This window comes from Crotalus tigris, unplaced genomic scaffold, assembly GCF_016545835.1.
Source record: "Crotalus tigris isolate CLP2741 ecotype Arizona unplaced genomic scaffold, ASM1654583v1 scf7180000021050.780039, whole genome shotgun sequence".
NCBI lineage: Eukaryota > Metazoa > Chordata > Lepidosauria > Squamata > Viperidae > Crotalus > Crotalus tigris.
In genome coordinates this window covers 182,788-195,184 of record NW_024098328.1, presented here as the reverse complement: position 1 = coordinate 195,184, position 12,397 = coordinate 182,788, and the positions used below count along the sequence as shown (strand labels likewise).

At 42.9% G+C, this 12,397-nt stretch overlaps 1 protein-coding gene across 19 annotated transcripts in view; it reads left to right on the top strand.

Moving 5' to 3' along the window:
* The window catches only part of LOC120319950 (ephrin type-A receptor 5-like), a 518,483-nt gene that overhangs the window by 352,576 nt on the left and 153,510 nt on the right, over positions 1-12,397 (top strand). The window contains exon 18 of one of the 19 annotated variants that reach the window (XM_039369344.1): positions 6,922-7,515. The exons of the other annotated variants lie outside the window; for them this stretch is intronic. Coding sequence (XP_039225278.1) covers positions 6,922-6,968 — 47 coding nt within the window. The 3' untranslated portion in view covers positions 6,969-7,515. Of the gene's footprint in view, positions 1-6,921; positions 7,516-12,397 lie in introns of those variants that run through there. 19 annotated transcript variants of the gene reach the window in all.

Genomic DNA, 12,397 nt, shown 5'->3' with positions numbered 1-12,397 from the left:
GAGACTTCAGATAAACTACATGAAAGGCAAATACCCTTCTTTGTTATGGTAAGGTTCTTTGATGCTAACGCTTTGAGGTTACAATAAACACACATTCAGCATTCAGCTCCTTAGAAGTATACTGAAGGAAGTGAGGGCCATAAAGCCCCTTTGTTCTCTGCCTTCTCTCCCTCTTATGGCAGAATCCAGAGAAGGCAGAATTGGGAGTTTCTATATTTGATAATTAAAGATGAAATATAATTGGATTCTGACATCCGGCCCCTCTTAAAAATAAGAGAGATCCACCTGAAAGAAAACACAACAAGTATAAAATTTAGTCAGGCTTGTTAGGATACTCTGTGTGAAACTTCTTCAATAGCTTCGGGGCTCTGACATGACGTTTATGGACCCACTCGTTTTGTGAGGGAGGGAGGTGTTTCCAGGCAACTAGGTACTGAGTTGCTCCATGATATCTCCTAGAATCAAGGATTTCCTTTATTTCGAAGTGTTGTTCACCCTCCACCATGAGTGGAGGTGGTGGGGGGGGATTTTTGGCCGTAGATGTGACTGATGCTCTCTTTTCAGCAAGCTGCAATGAAAAATTGGGTGTATTTGCCTGAGATTTTTGGGTAATTCTAATTCTACTGTTACTGGATTTATGATTCTTTTAATTGGAAAAGGTCCTATATATTTTGGTCCAAGTTTTTTACAGGGCTGTAGGGACTTTAGGTATTTTGTAGATAAGTACACCATTTCTCCTATAATGAATGGTGTAGGCTCAACCCTTTTTTTATCGGCTTGTGTTTTGTATGCCTGCCTAGCTTCATCTAGTACTTTTCTGACTATTGGCCAGGTGTTTTGTAGTTTCTCCATCCATTCTTTCAGCGAAGGGATCGTTGGTTCGTTTGGGGTTAATTCTGGCATGGGGTTGAAACTTTGACTGGTGGCTATTTGAAAAGGAGTGTAACCTGTTCTGGAGTGGACTGCATTATTGTAGGCAACTTCTGCAAAAGGGAGTAAGTCCGCCCACTCGGTCTGCTGGAAACTAAGAAAACATCTTAAATATTACTTAAGTACGGAGTTCATTTTTTCAGCCCCCCCCCCATTTCCTTGAGGGTGGTGGCTAGATGTCAGTCCCTGAGTGGTTCCTAAGAGGGATAAAAATTCCTTCCAAAATGCAGACATAAATTGCACCCCCCCTGGCAGAGATGATGCGTTGGGGTGCCCCATGCAATCTGTAAATGTGTTGGATGAAAAGTTTTGCTAAGGCTTTTGCAGTGGGAATCTTTTGGCAAGGGATAAAGTGCACCTGTTTGGAAAACAAGTCCGTGACCGTCCAGACCACAGTATTCCCATTGCTTTCTGGCAATTCCACTATAAAATCCATGGCTATTTCTCTCCAGGGGGCTGAGGGACTTGCCACTGTTTGCAATAGTCCTAGCAATTTCCCTTGCAACCTCTTTGCCGTGGCACATTTTGGACAACTGGCTATATAACTTTCAATGTCCTTTTTCATGGATGGCCACCAAAATTGCCGTTTAATTAAATGTAAAGTTTTTACAAATCCAAAATGCCCTGCTGATTTTGTGTCATGGCAAAGGTGCATGAAAGTTACTCTTTGAGTTGTTGGTATATATAACTTTTCCCCTACCCAAGGCAACCCGTCTCTCATTGTGCACACATTTTTGTTTTTCTGGAACCATTCATCTGTTTCCAAACTTTTTCTGAATTCAATTCCAGTTTGGCTGTCCAGTTGTGGTTTTATTTTGGCTTGGGTTCGTGTGGTTACTGGTGCTGCCAGTTGTGACTCTGCCATTATTGGTCTAGAGTCTGTGGTTCGTGCGCTGTTATATTGGGGCATGCGAGATAGTGCATCTGCCAGGAAGTTCTTTCTTCCTGGTAAATGTTTGAGCTTAAATTGGAATTGGTGAAAATGCTGGGACCAGCGGGCTTGTTTGGGATTGAGTTTCCTGGAAGTTTTCAGGGCTTCTAAATTTTTGTGATCAGTCCATACCTGGAAGGGGATTTTGTTGCCTTCCAGGAACTGTCGCCACGTGAGTAATGCCCAACGTATCCCATAAGCCTCCTTCTCCCATACGGGCCAGCGCTGTTCTGTTTCCGTGAGTTTCTTGGAAGTATATGCACAGGGTTGCAATACTGCATCATCATTTTCTTGTAATAGCACAGCCCCTACTGCCACATCACTTGCATCTGCTTGTATTACGAAGGGCTTGTCCATGTCTGGGTGCCTTAGTATTGGTTCGGCAGAAAAAAGTCTCTTTAGTCTCTCAAATGCTGCTTGGCACTCCATTGTCCATGTTAGTGGCTGGCTAGGTTTTACTGAGGATGCTCCCTTCATTTTTAGTAAGTTAGTGAGGGGCAAGGCTATCTGGGCAAATGAGGGGATGAATTGGCGGTAAAAGTTTGCAAAGCCCAGGAAACTTTGTAGTTGCTTTCTTGTGCAGGGTGGCGCCCAATCTAATACTGCTTTGACCTTCTCTGGGTCCATTTCAATGCCCTGTGGGGATATGCGATAGCCTAGGTAGTCTATCCTTTCCTGGTGGAATTCGCATTTTGAGAGTTTGGCATATAGGTGAGTGGCTCGCAGCTTCTTTAAAACCGCTCTGACAAGTTTGACGTGTTCTTCTTTTGTTTCAGTAAAGATAAGAATGTCGTCCAAGTAAACAAGGACCCCCTTAAATAGGTGCTCCCTTAGAACGTCATTGATTAATTGCATAAAGACTGCAGGGCCCCCTTGTAATCCAAATGGCAAGACTTTGAATTGATAGCACCGCATGGGGCAGTTAAATGCAGTCTTCCATTCGTCCCCTTCCTTAATTCTCACACGATAAGCTTCCCTTAGGTCTAGTTTAGAAAAAATTTTCCCTTTCGATAGGTGTGACAGCATGTCTTTCATGAGGGGCAGACGGTATAGGTTGCTTTCATTGATTGTATTCAGGGCCCTATAATCCACGAATAAACGTAAGGAGCCATCCTTCTTCTCTCTAAAAAGGACCGGGGCAGCCACTTTAGGCTTGGCTGGCTCAATGAAACCTCTCTCTAGGTTTTTTTTTTATAAATCTTTCCATTTCCTCCTTCTCCTTTGGGCTCATGGAGTATAATCTGGGCTTAGGGAGCTTTGCCCCAGGCTTGAATTCAATGGTACAGTCTGTGGGTCGGTGGGGGGGGGAAGCTCATTCTCCCTCTCCTCATTGAAGACTTCAACAAGGTCCCTATATTCTTCTGGTATTTCTGTTAATCATTTTTCCTCTCCTATGGATGCTTTTTCTATTCTTGATTCTGGTAGCCTCCCTTGGGGTTTTAAGTCCATAGGGTCCCCCTTCGGGAATTTGATTTCTGTCATCCTCCAATTTACCCAGGGGTTCCATTTTTTCAACCATTCCATCCCTAGAATCATTGGGCATTCCATACCTGGGGTCACCACAAACGTTAAGTCCTCTTCATGGTTGCCCAGGGAGAGGTGTATTGGTAGAGTGGCTAGGGTAGCTGGAACCCCCCCGTGCTATGGATCCATCTAACTGGCCAAATGAGATTGGTTGTTCCAGTCTCCTGGATGGGATGCCCAGATTCCCCACTAGTGTTGGGCTAATGAGGCAGCGGGTGCAGCCAGAGTCTATTAAGGCTTTCACCTTCACAACTTCGGGCATGGGGGGGGATTAATATAGTCACTGTTTTGAAGATCGGTGTGATGCATCCACTTACTAGGGGTTCGCCCTCCGAGCTGTCATCTGAGGCATCCACCGGCCCTGTGGTGTAGGCTGGAGTTCTTTCCCCTTGGTGAGCAGAGGTGGGGGGTTCTGCAATTTCCATCATTCTCATGGCCGTTTCTTTTGGCTTAGCTGAAGACTTTCCGGATTTGTTGATTGGGGATCTGTCTGGGTTGTGCTGGGGGGCCTTTGAGTGGCATTCTACAGCTCGATGCCCTTCTCTTCTGCACTTGAAACACCCCATTTGCTTCTTGGCTGTAGCCGATGGTTTCACCGGTTCGTGTGTCAGCTCAGGCGGGGGGCGGCTCCATTGTTTTCCTCGGCGGTGCCTCTTCAATATGTCGATTTCTGCTTCCTCTGCCAAGACGTACCATTCCTCAAGTCGGTGTGGGTCCCCTCGGGGCAGGCAAGCATCATATAGATCATAGTTTAGTCCGTCTTTGAAATGGCTAAGGAGGATGTCTTCTGGCCAATTCAGTTTGCTGGCAATGGCCCGGAATTCTTGTGTATATTCAGCCACTGGGCGTTTGCCTTGCCTCATCGTTTTTATCCTTTCACGGGCTTTGCGATCAGTCAGGGGGTCTTCAAATCGTCTTCTCAAAGAGGACATGAAATGGTTGAAGTTACTGAGTTCTGGGGCATTGGAGTCATGCAAGTTCACCACCCAATCTGCAGCTGGTCCATCCAGGGCAGATTGCACGAACCGGATGCGGGATTTGTCGCTGGGAATGTCCTGCCCGTATTCCTCCATGTATCTGAGGACTTGGGTTAGGAAAAACCCCAAGTGTGTTGGCTCCCCTTTGAATTTCACCTCCAACGGTGGACGTCTTGGAATGGATCGGTGCCTCCGTTGTTGGTGGCAATGTCTTCCGTCCAGGTTGCCATCTGTGGTCCAATAGGGGGTGGGGGCTACTGGATCAGTAGCTGTCCCCAGGGTTGCAGGTTCCACGTCTCCCTCGGTGTTTCTTTCTTTGCGGCTCCAGGAGCTGGGGCGGCCGTAGGGCTCAGGATTCTCCTCTCCTAGGGAGCTGAGAGTTCTCTTCATCAGGTCAATAGCTTTCTCTAGGATCCAGTCTGAGTACGGTGCCCAGCTTCCTCCCCCTTTAATTGCATGCAGGGATTTCTCCATCTCCTGCTTCCATTCTGGTTGCTTGGTCCCCCGTCTCATGGTCACCTTTCTTGATTCCTTTCCCACTCACTTTTCTTTCCAACGCCCATTGACCAGCAAGGCTTGTGGTCCCGTGTCTCCACCACTTCTTCTCCTGAGGAATCTGACCTCTCAGATCCCAACATCTGGCAAGGTTCCAACTGGGTCAGCGGCTCTCTTTCCAGGGAGTTTCCCCCCTCTCTTGCTCCATTGTCTGACATGGTAAATTTTTTGCAAAATCCCCCGGCAACTATATCTTGCCGCAAAATGGTGTTATTATCTTCTAGTGAGACCTTCATCCCACTTAACTCTTCCTTAATTTCAGATTTAATCTGTGTAACAAGTTGCTTCATTTCATCTCTAATTTGAGATACAACATCTCCCATTATGCCTTTAATCTCTTGTACTGACAGGCCTGGCAAAGGAGGGAAGGGTGGTGGCTGGGTCGGTGGTACATGTTTAAGTTGTTGTTGTGATTGCGCAATTAAAGCTGTGGGAGAGAAGACCACCTTAGATGTTATAGAAGGCGGCTGTCTCTTTGAAGCCATTTTATATGACGCAGTTCTCTCTTCCCTTCTTCCCAAAAAAAAGGGGGGGAGGAGGAAAATAGAATTTTTTAAAAAAAGGACAAAAACACTGTAATCCTTAAAAGTCCAAGGAAAAAAGGAGAAAAAATCCAATACCAGGAACAAAAAAATCAAAAGCAGTCATTTAAGTCCAAAACTTTAAAAGCAAAAAGACAAAAGAGAAAAGGAAAGGAGGAGAAAAAAAAACTCCGACACTTTTAAAACGCCATCTTATTTCCTCTCTCCATACCAGCAAAAAAAAAGAACAAAGGAGAGATAATCAAAACTAACTAAAAGAAAGAAATAAAACACTAAACTATATATAAAAAAAGATCCTTTAAACCGCTCTGTCCGCTTCGGAAATTACTCACCAAGACGCTGTAGACGCGGAGATAGAGGCGGCGGTTTCTTTTGCTTCAAAAGGAAGCAAAAACAGCTGGGAGGCGGAGATCAGCAGGAGCTCCGAGGGAACACTCCTTCCACCCCCTCTAGGAATAAATCCAGAGGGGGTTCAGGGGTTCTACCTCTACTCCTGCGTTCTCTATCCCTTCCCTTTGCCCGGGAAGGGAATTCCGAGCCGCGGGCCAGCTGATACGCACTGCGCTCCGCGGTTCTGACATCTTCCAAGCTGGACGGCTGCTAAGTAGCCGCCATCGCCGTCGCCCCATACCGGAAGCTCAGTTCTGTCTTCTTAAGATGCAAAGTGGGGTGGGTCCTTACATTAGACAGGACTTGCAAAAAACTTATAAAAATTTTCAATAATAAAAAAAAGAAGACAGAACTCTTGGAATAATTCTTCCAACAGGAATCCTTTATTAAGAAGAAGTGGTTGCAGGCGTGCTAGACAGGACTTGGGGTCCACGCCCTCCCATTCAAGGTTTTAAGGGGTTCCCCAGTAGTCCCACCCAATCAACCCCCCTTCCAGTGATAGTTTCAGGTATCACAATTCCACCCCCTTTTTTCTGTCTTCCGTCTGGATGGAGACTTCAGATAACTACATGAAAGGCAAATACCCTTCTTTGTTATGGTAAGGTTCTTTGGTGCTAACGCTTTGAGGTTACAATAAACACACATTCAGCATTCAGCTCCTTAGAAGTATACTGAAGGAAGTGAGGGCCATAAAGCCCCTTTGTTCTCCGCCTTCTCTCCCTCTTATGGCAGAATCCAGAGAAGGCAGAATTGGAAGTTTCTATATTTGATAATTAAAGATGAAATATAATTGGATTCTGACACTTGCTCTAGTTTTCTTTTCTGCATGTCATTTATTAGTTCCTTAGTGTAGTCTGAATAAGAAAGAATAAAGAGAAAGAGTTACTTGCCTTAATCTTGACATTTTGCTTCTATTGACGCAGCCTAGGATTGCATTCATTCTTTCTGCAGTTGCCTCTCACTTTGGGTTCATATTCAGTTTGTGATCACTAAGATCTTGAAATCTCTTTTGTAGGTTGATTGGTTATTTATTTATTTATTTATTTATCAAACTTGTATTCTGTAATCACAGGAATATTCTTACATGGTAAGAATATGCAATGGAGTATGAAACGTTGACATAGGACAAATGAATCCTCAACACAGTGCATGGCATCAGACCCCAAAAGGCCTCTGGTAAAATTCTGTCTTTGTCTATTTCTGGAAGATGGACAGTGTCAGAAATGGACAAATTTCCATACTGATGGAAGGATTTAAAAATATCTACAGTGAAATAATGAATGGTGAAGTTGATGGCATTAGTGGACATAGCAAAATTGACAATTTTGAGAAGAGAAAGGATTTTGACCAATTTTATATCTAGTTGAAAACTACTTTTGAATATTTTGCAATAAATTGAAAGAAATGTTGAATTTGGGATTTGAAAGAAATGTTGATTTGGCATTACATGATATAGAAATAATGTAGACAAATGTAAGCCTTAGAATAAGTTAGATATATTTTTATTCATATTTGTACCAAAGAAGATCAGAAGCCATTCTTTTTTCTATTTTTCTTTTTCTTTTTGCACTTCTATCTTCTTTTTCTCTAAATTATTTTCTTTTTCTTAAATCTATCTTCAAAAACAAGAAAATATTCTGTTAACTACAACTTAGTTTGATGTTGATACTAAGCAAAATTCTAGCACAGATCATTAATGAGTTAGTTTACAAGCATTTAGAACAGTGGTTCTCAACCTGTGGGTCGTGACCCTTTTGGGGGTTGCACAAGCCTTTCACAGGGGTCGCCTAAAACCATCAGAAAACACATATTTCCGATGGTCTTAGGCAGGGCTTGTCAACCACCTTCTCTCCCTTCCCCCCTCCGCTCCACTTCACTTGTTTGTGGAAAATATGCTGCTTGGTGCCAGTCTGCACAAACTCTATCAAATGTGCCCTGCAGGGGGTGCATGAAGCTGGCGACACCCAAACTTGCGCTTGTTAGTCAGGAGGTCTGGCGACGGTCAACGGTCTCCTTTGCCACCCCGCCCATCAACCTCCTCTGCCCATTCATGTCAAGCCCACTGGGACTTGACAGGGAGAGAGGGAGGGAAGGAGGAAGGACTCCTCCTCCTCTCCTAAGCTTCAAAGCACGATCGGCTTCCCAAGGGCACCACAATCCTCATGAAATCGGGGGGGGGGGAGAAGCAAAGGGAGCAAGACAGCTCACGGCAGGCTCGAAGGAGCATCTGTCAGTGTTGGTGATGAGAAATTCCCCACAAACCCAGGGAAGGGGTGGAGAAAAGGAGCCCCCTTTGGGAGGAAACCACCATCTTCTTCTCCTTGGCTTTGTGCTCTTCTGTTCCTCGGCGGCCGGGCTGCAAAGCCTCTGCTGGCTGGAACTTCCTTTCCTTCCCTCCCTCTTGGTCTCTTCCTCCTTCCCTCCCTCTCCCATTGTCCCTTCTTTCTTTTCCTTTGCCTCCCTCTTTGTCCCTCCTTCCCTCCCTCTCTCCCCTTGTCCCTTCCTTCCTTCCTTCCTTCCTTCCTTCCTTCCTTCCTTCCTTCCTTCTTTCCTTCCTTCCCTTCACCTCCCTCTTTGTCCCTCCTTCCCTCCCTCTTTCCCCTTGTCCCTTCCTTCCTTCTTTCCTTCCTTCCTTCCTTCCTTCCTTCCTTCCTTCCTTCCCTTCGCCTCCCTCTTTGTCCCTCCTTGCCTCCCTCTTTCCCCTTGTTCCTTCCATCTGTCCTTCCTTCCTTCCCTCTTGTTCAGGATCAGAGCGAACCTCTACAGCTGATCCGCACTTCTGCAGAGCAGCCAAGAAGCAGGTCAGCTGTAGCAGCTCTCCTTGGCTCCTGCCCAGCAAACTTGCTCGAGCTTTGCTAGAAAACATGCCACTTGCTAATTTAGCAGAAGTGCGAATCAGCTGTAACCCGGTGCTGATCCTGAGGCTTCTGCTAACTTAGCAAGCGGCATGTTTTCTGGCGAAGCTGAGTAAGTGAGCTGGACGGACCTCTCCTCTGCCTGTGGCAGCTTGTCCCTCTCCCCTTGTCCCTTCCTGGGCATGGAGGGGGGGGGAGGAAGGAAGGGACGAAGAGGGAGGAAAGTAAGGGACAATGAGAGAGGGAAGAAAGGAAGGGACAAAGAGGGAAGGAAGGAAGGGACTAAGGGAGGGCAAGGAAAGGAAGGAAAGAAGGAAGGGACAATGGGAAAGAGGAGGGAAGGAGGAAGAGACTAAGGAAGGTGAAGGAAAGGAAGGAAAGAAGGAAGGAAGGGACAATGGGAGAGGGAGGGAAGGAGGAAGAGACTAAGAAGGAGGTGAAGGAAAGGAAGGAAAGAAGAAGGGACAATGGGAAAGGGAGGGAAGGAGAAAGAGACTAAGAAGGAGGTGAAGGAAAGGAAGGAAAGAAGGAAGGAAGGGACAATGGGAAAGAGGGAGGGAAGGAGGAAGAGACTAAGGGAGGTGAAGGCAAGGAAGGAAAGAAGGAAGGAAGGGACAATGGGAAAGAGGGAGGGAAGGAGGAAGAGACCAAGAGGGAGGTGAAGGAAAGGAAGAAAAGGAGAAAGGAAGGGACAAGGGGAGAGAAGGGAGGGAAGGAAGGCAGGCACCCACCCCAGTCCCACCCCAGAGACTCACAGATTCCCCCCCCCTGGCACTCTGCAGCCTGAGTGATCAGCTGGCCATGCCCCCTGGCCATTGATCATGTGACCCTGGGACACTGTGAACGTCATAAGTATGAATCAGTTGTCAAGCATCCAAATGTAAATCACATGAACCTGGGGATGCTGCAACAATCATAAGTGAGAAAAATGATCATAATTCGCTTTTTCAGTGCTGTTGTAACTTCAAACAGTCACTAAGCGAATTGTTGTAAGTTGAGGACTACCTATACTTTCCCTTTTTTCCCTTTTTTTTGGTCAATATTTGATACCCCCCCCCCCGGCCAGCTGGATGCAGGGTTGGGGGTCACCACAACATGAGGAACTGTATTAAAGGGTCGCGGCATTAGGAAGGTTGAGAACACTGATTTAGAAAGCAATGCATTGCTTGGCATAAGCCAATATATATTTATCAAGGTTAAGTTAAACACTTGGTCTATGTTTTTGATCAATTGAACAGTTTAGTTAACCATGAGAATGCAAGGAACATGGTGTATTTTATTTCAACAAAGCATTTCAAACAGATTCCCTTAAGATCCCATTGTAGAAGATAACAAAAAGTGAGCTGGATTCTGATATTATTAGATGAATGCAGAGCTTGTTGAACATACTCAGTAAGTATATAACAATGGTTCCTTGTCAAATTGGAATAGCAATAGCATTTAGAAAGTTTTCAATACTGTGTTTAGGAGGCTGGGGACAGGTGAGTCTTGGCCTGGGCTAGGCTTCCAACCCTGAGAGACCTCATGCTCCATTTAACAACCTGCATATTTGTTTAACAATTGCATTGGGGAGAGAAGGCTGGGGGGGGGGGCGTGAAACACTTAATTTAAGAACTGTTGCAACATGTGACCATAATAGGCAGGCAAGTAGTCCCAAGTCTTGCTTAGCTTTATACAGTGCTTTTTTCTTTTAAAAGAAAAAGGTGCCGGAACTCACACACATCATACAACTTGCCTTGCCTACCCTACAAAGTTCCATCCAAAAAAGGTGCCGGAACTCCTTTCTGGGCGTTCTATGAGAAAAAAAAGCCCTGGCTTTATATATTGTATTTCCACTGTCTAAGAAGGCAGCTCTTGAATGTAAAATTAAACAGACCTGTTAAATCAATTATTGCAGTATATAAACTCTCAATTTATATACCTGAAAGATAATAATTGCTCACATTTCTATGTCTATATCTCCACCATAGCTAGTGTTCATAGGAGCAAATTTATTATTCCATTATTCTAAGGTGACCAACTTTTTTACAATGAAAAGGAGGACACAAATAAATTGAAAAAAAAATATTGTAAATAAAAGAAACATTTTATTCATTGCAACAATATAATACAGAATACACTATAATATGATAAATGCATAATAAGAAACATTTGTAACAATAACATTTTATATTGTAATTATGCTTATATGCCTATTATTATTTAAATGAGTACTTTTCCATTGAATGAATATTTTTTGTCAATGTATCATCTTCTAACAATATATTGGAAATATCTGAACAAGAAATATCCTTCATATTGAATTTTACAGCAAGTGCTGCAGCTAGAGTATCAACATTCAATCTTGATTTCTCATTTTTCCAAAAATCATTAGCAACTGAAAAAACCCTTTCAACTGCTGCATTAGTTCCAGGGCAGCACAATGTAAATTGAACAAGAATAAATAAATTTTCACATGGAATATGTTCATTTTTGAAATGGTTGAATATTTGCACCCATCTTTTATCAATCTCAACATGTTTATTTTCCCATTGTATTAATTTTTCAGAATTTAAAAATACATTCATTCTTCTAATTTCTTCAAAGAGACAATTATCATCTATTTTAATATCTGGCATTTCTTTAGATAAAAACTCAACCCAAGATTCAATATCTGTCCAATATACTTGCGATGAAGTCAAAAAACACCATTGAAAACTGTTATTTCTTGTGAAGTTTGTTTCAGACCATTCTTTGATATATTGAAAACATGTTTGATAAAAATTCTGCAATTTTTTGATAAACTTTTCCATTATGCCCGGATTTGATTCCTCTAAGTCTGACAATTTTCTTTCATAACTAAAGGAAGAAATTTTTCTTCAAATCAAGTTTTATATTGAAGGATAAAGTCATTCAAAATAAGACTAACTTCTGTAGCTGAAATGTGTTCACCTTCAATCTTTTGAATCATTTTGTGAAAAATAGATGCTTGATTATGTACAAAATACATTAATATCTCAGATATTTCATTATTGAAAAATGGCTCCAGGATTTTAGGACATTTGTCTAAACTTAAAAAATATGAACAGAAAGGCTCAAATAATTGTAGAATACGCTCTATAGCAGGTGTTAGAGCAAGCCATCTAACTTTTGAATATCCTAAAAGTTTTTTGTATTGAACATTCACTTCTTCACAAAATTGTTTTAAGTAGCCACACAAACGTTAAAACAACTAAAATACAAATAAATTGTAGTTATTATTACTTCTACATTAATTGGCATGGCACATGATGCCATATTGATTGCATTTGACAAAATATGTGCATTACAACCTGTTCCTAGTATTTTCTTTTGAAGTAAATCTTGTAATTTTACATGCACATTATTCACCCCTTTGCGTCTTTGCCCACCAAAATTTGTGTTTGTATTATCAGCTGTTAGTGCAACAACTTTGGATTTCAAATTGTTTTCATTTATTATTCTGTATAGATGGTTTGACAAAATTTTAGCAGTTTCGCCCTCAATGGATTCTAAATTTAATTTTTTTACATGAATGCCCTTGGTAGCATTAAAATATCTTACTAGTATTGGATACAATTTAGTTTCATTATGATTGGATGCATCAGATAAAACCATTATAAATGCTGCAGTTTCCAAGTCTTCTGTAAGTATTTTGTCACAGTAATTTTTAAATACTGATTTAATAGCCTCGCA